The following is a 13,574-nucleotide window of genomic DNA, read 5'->3' on the forward strand; positions in this document are numbered from 1 at the left end:
CACTCGCCAGAATGTTGTGAAGAGGACACAAAGAGTCTACAAAGATAGCTGAAGCGAGGGGATAAAAATCAGGAAGATGGATTATAATGTGGGTAAATGTGAGGTTGCTCAGTTTGGCAGAAAGAATAAAAAGCAGAATATTATTTAAATGCAGAGCAAATGTAGAATTCCACAGTACGGGGGAACTGGGTTTGTTTATACATGAATCTCAAAACGTTAACATGTAGTTTCAGTAAGATATTAAGAAGGCAAACATAATGTTAAGAATTTAGGTGTTGTCTTATGAGGAAGGTTAGGTATATTGGAATTTACTGGAATGAGGGTTGATCTTATTAACAGTGACAAGAAGGAATGTTGATATCATTCCAAGTCAGGACGGCGAATGACTTGGGAGTGGAACTTCCAGGTGGTGGTGTTCCCATGTATATGCTGCCCTTCGAGATGGTAGTGGTCATGCTTTTGGAAGGTGCTGTCTAAGGAGACTTGGTTGGTTTTGCAGTGCATCTTATAAATGATACACACTGCTGCCACTGCCACTGTTTATCATTGGTGGAGGGAGTGAATGTTTATGGGTGGGGTGCCAATCAAGAGGGCTATTTTGTCCTTGTGTTGCTGGAGCTGCACTCATCCAATCAAGGGGAGAGTATTCCATCACAATCCTGACTTGTGCATAATAGACAGCCCTTGGGTCATCAGGGGATTAGTTACTTGCTGCAGGATTCCTACCCCCTAACCTGCTTTTGTAGCCACAGTACTTTGATGGCTTATCCAGTTGAGTTTCTGGTCAATGGTAACCACCAGACTGTTGATAATGCAGTATTCAGTGATGCTAATGCCATTGAATGTCAAGTGGCGATGATTAAATTCTCTCTTGTTGGAGATGGTCATTATCTGCCACATGTGTGGCATGAATGCTACTTGCCACTTGTCAGCCTAAACCAGAATATTATCCAGGTCTTGTACAATGTGGACTGCTTTAGTATCTGAGGAGTCACGAATGGTGCTGAATATTGTGCAATCATTAGCTAATATCCCCACTTCGGATCTGTTGATAGAAGGAAGGTCATTGATGATGCAGTCAAAAATGGTTGGGCCTATGTCAATCCCCCAAGGAATTCCTGCAGTGATGTCCTGAACTGAGATGATTGACCTCCAACCACCACAACCATTTTCTTTGTACTAGATATGACTCCAACTAGCGGAGGGTTTCACCTGATTCCCATTGACCCCAGTTTTGTTAGGGCTCCATGATGTAACATTCAGTCAAATGGGGCCATGATGTCACGAGCAGCCATTCTTTCCTCACTGCTGGAGTTCAGCTATTTTGTCCATGTTTGAACCGAGGCTGTGATGAGGACAGGAGCTGAGTGACCCTGGTGGAACCCAAACTGACTGTCAGTAGGTTATTGATAAGTAAGTACCGTTTGATTGCACTGTTGAACACCGCTTCCAACACTTTACTTATTATTGAGATTTAAACTGACTGGTAACAATTGGCCGGGCAGGATTTGTCCCGCTTTTTGTGTCCAGGGCATAAAAGGGACGTAACATTTATAACAAGCCTATACTACATCACAGTACTCAAAAAATATCAAAATAGCCTGGAAACCTTGATGTGTTAGAATCTGTCAAGATCTCTGAATTTATTCTTAGGAGCGAGGTATAGATTTAAATTCAGTCTATTTTTTTGTGTGTTAAAAAGGAGAAGCTTGGGTTTAGTTTCACTGAGAGATTTTTCTCTATGTGATATCTGGGGCTCTGTTTGTATACGAGCATTTTAATGGGGGGGTTTCTGGGTTACCAAGGGGCTGGGTTACCAAGGTGGGGTGGAGGGGGGTGGGGGGAGGGGGATCATAGCTTAGGAAAGTTAAAACAAAAACAGTGTGGAAGACTCTGTGATGTTGCCTATCAACAGGGATCCTGAAAGAGAGAGAGGGAGACCCACGTCAACAGAGGGAGGGAGAGAAAACAGTTTTTGTTCAGTTGGTGTGTGGACAGTGCAGAGTGAAAACAGAAAGGTCTCAAAACAAAGAAGAAAGGGCCCAAAACCCAGGGAGTGGGACAGAAAATGAGAATTCCAAGGAGAGTTCTTTGAGCTTGGAGATTGGAAATCCACATGAGAAACACCGAGTTTCAGTCAGCCCTGTTGGTTCATGGTGCAACAGGCATCTGGAGGGTTGATGATGAATCCATAAAAATTTGGCTTTGAATCGTGGTGTGTCCAACTGCAGTTCCCCTATTAATCTACATGGACTCTATATTACTGTGAACATGAGTGATGAGAAATCCACAGTTGTTGTTTGGCGGCCTCTGTCACTTGGTTTGTGGAGTGTCTGACCACAATTTGCTTGTTAGTTTACATGGACTGTATACTTTCTGTGACTATTAGAGTTTAAGATAGATATTGTAAATTGTGTTATCTTTATGCATTTGTATGTTTCTGTAAAAGGGGTGGAGTAGTGCAAATTGATTTATTTACTGGTGCTTGTATTGGAAATGCTTTCAAGCTTTTTGTCTTGTGCAATTAATTTTTATTTCCTTGTTGAATAAATGTTTTATTCCTTTGTTAGAGTTCCATCAACAGACTCCTGTGACTCTCTTCAGTAGCTGTTCTCTATGGTTCTAAACAAAAAATGGAAGTTCGGATCTATGAAGCCAAGTTTTGGGATCTCACTTGTCCAGTTGTAACATCACTTGGGGTCATAACATTATGAATAAAGGTGAAGTTTGTACTGCTTTATTTTCAATTTTTTTAATGCTGGAATGGTGTGCATGGCAAACTTCCAACTAAATCATGTGACTTCAAACTAAATGTTAATGTGATCTGAATTGTAATGATGTCAGGTTTTTATTTCATTGTGTGAAGGAGAAGTAATATAATCGGCCTCTGATGATCTCAAATAAAAAATTGGCTTTGTATAATTTAAATTAAATCTGAAAAATACAGTTAGACAGCTGGAATGTGTGATATTGTATTATTTTGTAATAATTTGATAATCGATCACAAAAGCTATTAAGGGATGCATACTAGTAAAATTGATGTCTATGTCATTGAGAAAATGTATAATACACATGGCAAAACATTGTTATTCTAATCAATCGTTTATTTTAGTTTCAAAGATAATCTGCAAATAAGAGATTCTTCATTATAAGAAACCTTCTTAAAACAATTTAATTTCTCTGAGATAAATTTGGGTACTTCTGCTCATGCACCTTGAGAAACTATGTGCTTATAACTTTATGGCAATACAGTTCTGTGCAAGTAGCACAATAATTTGAAGCTGTTGCACTCCTCTACTCCAAATCTATAGAATTGTGAACCAAAAGTAGTATGCAAGTGTTCTAAAATGAATCTAAGAGAAAAGGTTTGAGATATACATGCTGTAGAACGACGGCTTATTTTTCTATGAATCTGATTGAAGCATATGTGTGTTCCACCCATGGACTTCACATGCACAAATATAAAACTAGAATGTGTATCCTGTGCTCAACATGCATTTCAGAAAAAAAGAGTAACTAAATTGAATGTCTTATCAGCAATGAAAAATTAGCTGCAAATTGAGGAAAAAAATGAATATGTTTAAGTTTCATTCAGCAATTTACACAAAATAAGCTAAGGATTCTGACAATAAGACTGAAGGAAAAGGATTTTCAGTTTGAACTGCCAGACTAACAAATTGCAGAGCTTATTGTAACTTTTTCTTATTCATTCATGGGATGAGGGCATCGTTGGCTGGGCCAGTATTTATTGCCCATGCCAGAGAGCATTTAAGAGTCAACCACATTGCTATTGATCTGGGGTCACATGTAGGCCAGACCAGTTAAGGACGGCAGATTTTCTTCCCAGCAGGGCAAACCAGATGGGTTTTTACGACAGTCGACAATGGTTTAATGGTTACCTTTAGACTTTTAGTTCCAGATTTTTATTGAATTCAAATTTCACCATCTGCCATGGTGGGTTTTGAACCAGGGTCCCCAGAGCTTGACTCTAGGTCTCTGGATTACTAGTCCAGTGACAATACCATGATGCCACTGCCACCTTTTCTCTGGTAGAATTTAAGGCCTGTGTAATGTTGCTTATATTGAATACCTATTGTACATTACAGCACTCAATGGTGTTCAATTCTTTCCCCCAGAACACAGATTTGTTTTTAAACATCTCCTGCTGGAGATCTGTGTCTGTCTGGCCATTTGCTCTTTTTTCTTTCAAACTTCTTTTTATCTTTCAGTTTGAACCAGCTCAGATAACTGAAATCCGCCCTTCTCTGTGGATGCACAGAAACCGGGCTGGAGTACATCAACTTCCTAGTATATGAGCTCAAAACATAGAAATTAAAATGCAAGTATTTAGAAGAGTTGGGAAATTTAAACAGGTCAAATAGATAATTGTTAGGGAATGGAGGAAAAGTGTGTTTTAAGTTGGGGTATGCGGTACATTGTCAGACCTAAAGCAGCACCCAACTTTGCAATAGTGACATTAATCAATGGAAAATATTCTTGCGAATTGCCCTTCCGTGTTATGAATAATAGAAAGAAAATGTAATTTTTAATGCAGCATATATATATATATATTTTAATTTAGTGTACCCAATTCATTTTTTCCAATTAAGGGGCAATTTAGTGTGACCAATTCACCTAGTCTGCACATCTTTGGGTTGTGGGGGCGAAACCCCCGCAAACACGGGGAGAATGTGCAAACTCCACACGGACAGTGACCCAGAGCCGGGATCGAACCTGGGACCTCGGCGCCGTGAGGCAGCAGGGCTAACCCACTGTGCCACCGTGCTGCCCTTAATGCAGCATATTTAAAATATTTAGAAATCATTCTGATTCAATCCTTGTCCATGTTAAACTAGGATTAAAATTATGATCATTGTATTCAAGCTGGCCAGAAAACTGCCAGGTGCAGCTTGACTGAAAACTGAATAATGTAGGCAGCAGATTCAGTCTTCATTGAGAAATTGATGTTTGAAGTTATAATCTCCCCTTTTTGAATAAAGGACCATCAATTATACCAACTGTCACTCACTGGGAATTCTGGATTCACAGATTTAGTTCAGATGAGATGAAAATGATGAAAGGAAAACAGACCTGAATCCCAGGGAAACAGTTGCTGTCTGGCAAAAAAAATGCTCCTCAGAGCATTGTGTTGAATTTAAACAAAACATGAAATGGCATCTTGGAGTGTTTTTTAATCTATTTCACGACTGTAATAAATAAGGAGACTTTTCAGACTTCTGTGAAATGCAATTTAACACAAAACAGCTATTAGGACAAACGTTACAAACTTCATATTTCTTTCACCTGCAGTTCACCATCTGTTCAGTTGTTACATAAATAATTTTTTATAAATATCTCTCTTTTATAAACATATAAATAGTTTAAACATAAATACATTTATGCAGAAATGAAATGGTCAAGTTATAATCGCGACAATTTACAGGGGCATAAGTCCGACAACACTTTTCTCCATGTTTCTTTCCAGTAAAGGCTGGGGGTGTGGTTCATCAATATCAGGAGTAATGTCATCGTCTTCTGATTAAATGGTACTTTTAAGGAGACAATAAAATGCACAAGTAATTTCCAGAGCCCATCATCAACGTGGAGTCCTGTGAAGGGAAATATATGTAAATAAATATATATATAAATATATATATATATAAATATGTGCAGGTTAGGTGGATTGGCCACGCTGAATTGCCCTTAGTGTCCAAAAAGGTTAGGTTGGGTTAAAGGGATAAGGTGGAGGTGTGGGCTTAGGTGGGGTGATCTTTCCAAGCGCCGGTGCAGACTCGATGGGCCCAGTGGCCTCCTTCTGCGCTCTAAATTCTCTGTCTGTGTCTATGTCCATATTGTCAGTGCGGCAGGGAGCAAACTGCGGCCCAATTATAATGGTGTGTCAGTGAACGGTGCTCAAAATCCAATGGATCCCAACCTTGTATGGATCAATATAGCCGGGAAACTTGCATTTTGAGTTACACTCGGATGCAATAAATATATATTTTGGAAATTTAACACATGCTACTTAAAAATGGTCGAAAACTGTTGCAACGTGAGTAAAACGTATGTTTCCATGTTGCAATCACAGTTTAAGGAATCTGAATCTGAAGAAATCCTGAATAGCTTTTCCCTGAATTGAGACAGTGAATATGCAAAGGGAAACAATAAGGAACGACGAGAGGATCTCATGCTCGAGTTAAATTACCAGCTAAGTCCGTACATTTGTTTGCAGCGGGTACTCACCGTCGCTAGGTGTCGTACACCTAACAGCCCAGACCGGTCATCGCTCCTATTCTGTCCAGTTTGCCCCCGAAACAGCCCTTGGACGACCCTTTCTTCTTCTTTCCGCGCAACATTTTTGGGTTGTTGTAGTCGTTGAAAAGCCGAGCCCAGGTGCTCTTTGATCTGGTGTCGAAGCGGAGGTCTCGTAACAACCGGACCTTGGGATTCACAGCTGCCGCGTCTTCCGTGTCCGTTGAGGAAAGGTTCTCAGAAAATTCCTCACCTAATAAATCTGCAAGATTCTGTAAAGAGAAGCGGAAATTGACAGGACATCGGAATATATGGAAAGGAGATCAATGTCATTGTTTAACCATGAGAAACGTGATGGACGCCTTTCCAGAAATGTATTTCAACCTTCCGATTTTCAGGCCAATGTATTTATACCAGAGTTTGTCACCAAATGTTAGGGATGAAATGTGAGATCACAGAATGTCAACTAAACTGAATGTGCTGCGGTAATCAATATATCATTGCAATGTGAAGACAAACAGTAGCAGTTACTGGGGGGGGGGGGGGGGGGGGTTAATACACACGCACCTGTTTTAAAAACAAATGGTATTGACTTCCGATGGGTCGTTTTTTTTGTAAATATTACATTTATCAGTTCAATGAACACGAAACATGCAAAGATTTAGTTTCACTGATACCCAGATTTGAAAGGTGTGATAACTTTCTAACAGCTACACAGTTACTCGTTTTAGCGGGATTAGTGGTGTGGAGTCAGGTTCCACAAAACAATTCATGTCCCTGAATGCGGATGGCCCATGTCCAGTTACCCTCACGATTCACATCAACTTACTCGCTGCGAACGAAGCAATGGGGTTGCACCCATCCTTGTGGTCAAGAGAGTTAGGAATAGTCCACAAAACAAAATCCAGGAGATGCTCATTCTCCTTTGATAAGGTGGCCAATTCTACACCCAAATACGATCAAATTCAAATTGCTTGCTCGGGGGTGAGAGTTGTGTCTGCCTCTAGCTCAAGGATCGTCTGCTGCTTTCTCGGCTGCTTTTCAGCCCTTTCATAATGTGGAATGACGTCAGCGGGCGTCTCTTTTTTTTGGAAGTTGCTAAGATTAATCAAAGGAAGGAAAGTCCAACCTTCTCCTGTGTTTATTGTTTTTGCATCATTATTGTTTCCTGCTCCTTCACTGCAAATTGCTGCTTTTAAACATTACGAACTCTGCTGGTTCTCTAACAGTGGGTGTATCAGTAAAATAATTCAATAATTCCATTCACTTGGTGGGAACATTGGCGATTTTGCAAGAGGAACAAAGAAATGGTATATGGATTGACAAAGCACTTATCCAAGTAGAAACCCGCAGTCTGCTCGGATAGAATTTTATTTTAATTGTGATTTCCTCCTCTTTCCTCAGCAAGCTACACTCACTCCCCAAATATGAAGCAGGGATTCCTCATTTGTAGTTACCATATCCATATTCAATTTCTCGCATCTTCGCACGGGGAGTGCTGGAGAGATCGCTGGGCGACTCTGAAATACGTGGAGTGAATTAGAAATGCGCCAGCTCATTTGTAGCCTTATTGTCGAATTCTATTTCTGCCCTACAGAAACTCAGTTGCGGCGAGAACAATGTGGAAGAACTGTACGAAACAATTCTGGTTCCAAATGATTAGCTTTTTTAAATTTCCGGCATGTTAGGTGCAATCTATATTCTTTTAATAATTATCATTAAGAACATTCACCTTTTCATGGTGTTCTATAATACTGTAGGTGCATTTTATTTTAAAATAACCCTATAAGAATGCTGACGGAGAGCAGTCTGGTTATTCATGTATACACAAACACTTCTTAAATATCTTCACTTTTCACAAAATGAACAAAGTACACAATCGCCACTTAGCCGAATAGTTTTAATCACAAATGTATTATTGCACACTGAAATCTCTATCAATAAAACTGGCAATAATCCATCACCTCTCGAAGATTGGCTGCTTTCAATTTATTGGTTAACTTCAGTAAAATCTGCAACGCTTCTCGAAACTGTACGATCCTGTTTTATACAACTGTGGAGATGTGAAGTTTTATACATGCAGATATATTTTATTATATGTTGCCAGAAGTAAATTAACGTGATGCAGCACTGCAAATCCCTAAGTCTATAAATGCGACGTTTAGGAGTAACCTGGTGTTGCGTTTGGGTCAATTTCTTCCTTCAGTCCCAGCAGAACAATTGGAAACTGCTGTGGTGACCCATATATAAATTAAACATTATCTCACGTATTCGTAAGCTTTGATGTTTCCCGGATTTTATGGGAGAATGGGCCTGTCTTATTGAAAACGCCCGCAGGAACTCCGGATAATTGTATAAAAGGGAAAGAAGAACAGGGAACAGAGCTTTGTGATATGAAGTCTACCAATTTTGGAGGCTGTGATGTATCACAAGGTTGGATACACAACCAATGAATTAGGGTTTCCGTGGTAATGAGTTTAGGTGAGGGGGAAACTATTACTGGAGCAATGAATGATGAAGGAAAGGCATCAAATAAGAGAAGCAAGAGGAAACGGAAACCAGTCAGAAATCGTGACGTCTGCGATTGCTTAGCACTTACTACAATGGACAGAATTAATTACAGAATTAAGGATCTTGTAATTACAAGATCCTTAATTAGGCTGCCTTTCTGAGGCACACTCACATGACACCCCCAAGAAAAAAAAAATAAACCATCAACTTCAAGATGGTTTCATTTTTCACCTTTTCACTATCCTTTAAGAAATGCACACAGTAAATATACTTTTTCGTTTCAAAAAAGAAACACACGCAAACAGGTATAATAATATAGTCCTTTTTTTTCATTCTTCTTCCTCCAACTGAAATCCTTCTCGATTGACAGTCTCTTTGAACAAGAAGGTCTCTGCACAATCCATCCATTTCTCTATGCCTCGGCATGTCTCTTTAAAGTCAGATACTTTAGTTCCATCTGATCACAGAGTCCCTCATAATTCTCCAACACAGGAGCATTGGTTATCACAGCTTTCAGGCCATCAAATGCCTGTTGAAAGTCCGCTGTCCACTGAAATTTTCGACGTTTCTTCAGCAAGTCCATCAGTGGAGCAATCACGCTACAAAACTTTTGCACAAATGTTCGATCAAATCCACTCATGCCAAGAAATCGCATTATTTCCCTTCGTCTTGAGGATATTGAAAACTCCTCAAGGAAAGTGACTTGGCTTTTCCAAATCCACTTCTGGCTATGTTTATCACCAAACCTGCCTCCTGAAGTCAATCGAATAACTCCATCAAATGTTTTAAATGTTCTTTCCATGTCTGGCTGAAAATTACCAGAACGGCGATGTATACCGCACAATTGGGTAATCCTGAAACGACTTTGTTAGTTAACCGTTGAAATGTGGCTGGGGCATAACTTTGAATTCGTATATACCATCTTGTGTCACAAAAGCTAAAATCTCCTTCACCCTTTCGGATAAAGGGACCTGCCAGTAACCTTTAAGTAAATCCAATTTAGAAATAAAAGCTGATTGTCCCACTTTCTCAATGCAATCCTCCAAACGTGGGATAACATAAGAGTCCATTCTTGTAACTGCATTAGCCTTTCTATAGTCCACACACAACCATTGGGTACCGTCCGGTTTTGGTACCATCACTAAGGGTGAGCTCCATTGGCTGCAACCCATTTCAATTATGCCATTTCTAAGCATACTCTCAATCTCTTTGTTAACCTGTGCCAATTCAAAAGGGTTAAATCTGTCTGGATGTTGTTTGATCGGAACAGCCTTTCCCACATCTACATCATGTATAGCCATTTTAGTACATCCCAATTTATCTCTACAAACTTGACCACGTGATATCAATAACTCTTTCAGGTCAGTTTGTTTTTCCTCATGAAGGTAACCAAACAATTTATCCCAATTTTTAAGAACATCCTCGTTTTCCAATTTAATTTGAGGTATGTCAAATTCACAGGAATCTGGATTTGGTTCGTCACTTTGAGTTAGAATCATTAAAACCTCCTCCTTTATCTCTCCTTCCTTTTCAAAGTACCTTTTAAGCATATTCAGATGACACACTCGGTGAGTCCTCCTTCTATCTGGTGTTTTTAACCACATAATTCACCTCACTTAATTACCTTTTAATCTGATAAGGTCCACAAAACCTAGCTTTTAAAGGTTCACCTACCACTGGTAACAACACTGAAACATTATCTCCAATGGCAAAACTACCCGTTTCATCACATTTTGAGCAACTTTTAAATGTTGTCTAGCCAATTCACCTGCTCTATATAATCATTCCCTAAAATGTGACATGTAATCCAATAATGTCATTTCCGATTTCTCACTCACTAATTTTTCCTTAATCAATTTAAGTGGTCCTCTTACCGCATAACCAAAAATTAGTTAAATCGGACTGAATTTAGTTGACTCATTAGGAGCATCCCTAATTGCAAACAGTATGAATGGAATTCCTTTATCCCAATCCTCTGGATAATCATGACAATAAGCTTTCAACATTGTCTTTAATGTCTGATGCCACCTTTCTAATGCTCCCTGCGATTCTGGATGGTATGCAGTTGATTTAAATTGTTTTGTTCCTAAGCTATCCATAACCTCTTTGAATAACCTTGAGATAAAATTTGATCCTTGATCCAATTGTATTTCTGTGGGTAGTCCATATCTAATAAAGGATTTAAGTAACTTCTCCACAATCTTTTTAGCTGTAGTATTACATTCTGGAATGGCCTCTGGAAACCTAGTAGACACATCCATTATCGTCAAAATATATTGATTCCCACTTTTTGTTTTAGGAAGCGGTCCTACGCAATCAATTAGGACCCTTGTAAAAGGTTCCTCAAATGCTTTTCTTATTCCCAAATGACCTCCCACTGGCACCTCATGTGCAACTCACAACACCTCCTTTCTATACCCTACCGGCAATACTACTTGATGAACTTCTGCCCACTTTTCATCCGACTGCATATGTAAAGGTCTCCATTTTCTTATCAAGACATCACTTTTATGGTAATAACACTCTGGTATACACTCAGATTCTCCTTCCGTATATGCTTTCTGATACATCCGTTTTATTTCTATATCTTTCTGTTGTAACTCCGCCAATTTTCCTGAACTAAAAATATCCGCCTCATCCTCCACCTGATCTTGTTCATTTTCAACCATCTGATCAAAAATCGTTTCTGATAATTGCACTTCAACGTCATCTTCACTTTTTGATTTCTTCTCTTGTCTTAACCTGTGACTTTGCGACCTTGTTACTATACAATCCGGAAAAATCCCAGGATGTTCGTCCTTCAACACTTCAGTTGTCTGATTTTCCACTTGCTTATCCACCACAGTAGGCATCACTCCCACCTGCAATCCAGCTATATCATTACCCAAGATAAACTGTATTCCTGGACAAGATAGTTTCTCTATTACTCCTACTGCCACTTCACCACTCTTGATTGGACTTTCCAACCGTACCTTATATAATAGAACACTACTCCTCTCACCCTGAATTCCACATATTACCACCTTTTCCGGCAACATTTTCACCAAACTAGATATCTCCTCACCTCTTACCATTAAAGATTGATCCCGTATCTCTTAAAATTGTGACTTCTTTACCTGCTGCTCCTGATACACAAGAGTAAACTTTACCCACACAAGTAAATTCTTTAAAGAGATCTGGCACCTTCTGATCAATCACCTCTTGATCAGGCTGTACAATCTTTTGCACCTCCTTCGCTTCACTTGGGCTTTCCTTTACCACTTTTAAAAAAAATATATATTTTATTCGAGTTTTTTGGCCAAACATAACAATACGTAGTGTTTCTTTTACACAACAATAAATCAATATAAATAGCCGTGGCCAGTTTTAAACAAATAAATAAATAATATATATAAACAAAAACAAAAGAAAAACAAAACGAAATGGCAACTGCCTTGTCCAAAATAAATACTCTCCAAAATTACAGTCCAACAATCCAATATACAATTACATATACCAAATACCTATACATATACAATAACATCCCTGAGAGTCCGTCCGATTCCTCCCCCCCCCCCCCCCCCCCCGGGTTGCTGCTGTTATCTACTTCTTTTCCATTCCCTCTATCTTTCTGTGAGGTAGTCGACGAATGGTTGCCACCGCCTGGTGAACCCCCGAGCCGAACCCCTTAACACGAACTTAATCTGTTCTAACTTTATGAACCCTGCCATATCATTTATCCAGGTCTCCACCCCCGGGGGTTTAGCTTCCTTCCACATTAACAATATCCTGCGCTGGGACGCAAAGGCCAACACGTCAGCCTCTCTCGCCTCTTGCACTCCCGGCTCTTCTGCAACCCCAAATATAGCCAACCCCCAGCTTGGTTCGACCCGGACCCCCACCACCTTCGAAAGCACCTTTGCCACCCCCACCCAGAACCCCTGTAGTGCCGGGCATGACCAGAACATGTGGGTGTGATTTGCTGGGCCTCTCGAGCATCTCGCACACCTGTCCTCTACCCTAATTCCTTTACCACTTTAACAAATCCCACTGTCTTATCCTGTTTTACCACATCAGCCTTCCCAGTGCTTTTCTTCAACCACCAACACTGTGACTTTACATGGCCTAGTTTATTACAGTGAAAACATTTGAAACTTTTCATTTCTCTTCCACCCTCATGGATTTCTTTTTTAATCTGAGGTACATCCTCCTTATTATCTACCATCAGATCACCTTTACCACTTGAGTATTTCTCATGTCCCCAGTTTCTATTCCGCACAGGCTGAAACTGAGGTCAGAAACCCATCTTTGATTTATGAACTAATTCATAATCATCTGCCATTTCTGCTGTTAATCTCGCAGTTTTAACCCTCTGCTCTTCCACATGAGTTCTTACTACATCAGGAATTGAACTTTTAAATTCCTCCAAAAGTATAATTTCTCTGAGAGCTTCATACGTTTGATCTCTTTTCAAAGCCCTTACACACCTATCAAAATTACTCTGTTTGATCCTTTCAAACTCCATGTATGTTTGACCAGGTTCATTCCTTAAATTTCTAAACCTTTGTCTGTAGGCTTCAGGCACTAGTTCATGTGCACCTAAGATGGATTTTTTCACCTTCTCATACATCCCAGATACCTCCTCCGGTAGTGCTGCAAACACTTCACTAGCCCTACCTATCAGCTTTGTTTGAATCAGTAATACCCACACGTCCTGTGGCCATTTCATTTGTTTAGCTATCTTCTCAAATGAAATGAAAATGGCTTCCACTTCCTTCTCGTCAAACCTTGGCAATGCTTGGACATATTTAAATAAATCCCCACCCAGCCTT

At 39.7% G+C, this 13,574-nt stretch overlaps 1 protein-coding gene across 1 annotated transcript; it reads right to left on the bottom strand.

The window, feature by feature from the left end:
- Window positions 1–3,083: 3,083 nt before the first annotated feature.
- On the bottom strand, window positions 3,084–7,285 carry LOC140389771 (C-type natriuretic peptide 4-like). Its single transcript, XM_072474281.1, has 3 exons — window positions 7,082–7,285; window positions 6,244–6,524; window positions 3,084–5,609 (listed from the first exon to the last, which is right to left on the bottom strand). The coding sequence occupies exons 1-2, from the start codon at window positions 7,169–7,171 to the stop codon at window positions 6,264–6,266; spliced, it is 351 nt and encodes a 116-aa protein (XP_072330382.1). The 5' UTR covers window positions 7,172–7,285; the 3' UTR covers window positions 3,084–5,609; window positions 6,244–6,263.
- Window positions 7,286–13,574: the final 6,289 nt, after the last annotated feature.

Source organism: Scyliorhinus torazame, chromosome 14, assembly GCF_047496885.1.
Source record: "Scyliorhinus torazame isolate Kashiwa2021f chromosome 14, sScyTor2.1, whole genome shotgun sequence".
NCBI classification, from domain to species: Eukaryota; Metazoa; Chordata; class Chondrichthyes; order Carcharhiniformes; family Scyliorhinidae; genus Scyliorhinus; species Scyliorhinus torazame.

What these genes read in the sequence shown, in the direction of transcription:
- LOC140389771 (XM_072474281.1), bottom strand. Translation starts at nt 7,171, where the DNA reads ATGAGCATCTCCTGGATTTTGTTTTGTGGACTATTCCTAACTCTCTTG. An exon ending in CATTGCTTCGTTCGCAGCGA is followed by an intron (nt 6,525 to 7,081) that starts GTAAGTTGATGT and finishes TTCTCTTTACAG; the next exon opens with AATCTTGCAGATTTATTAGG.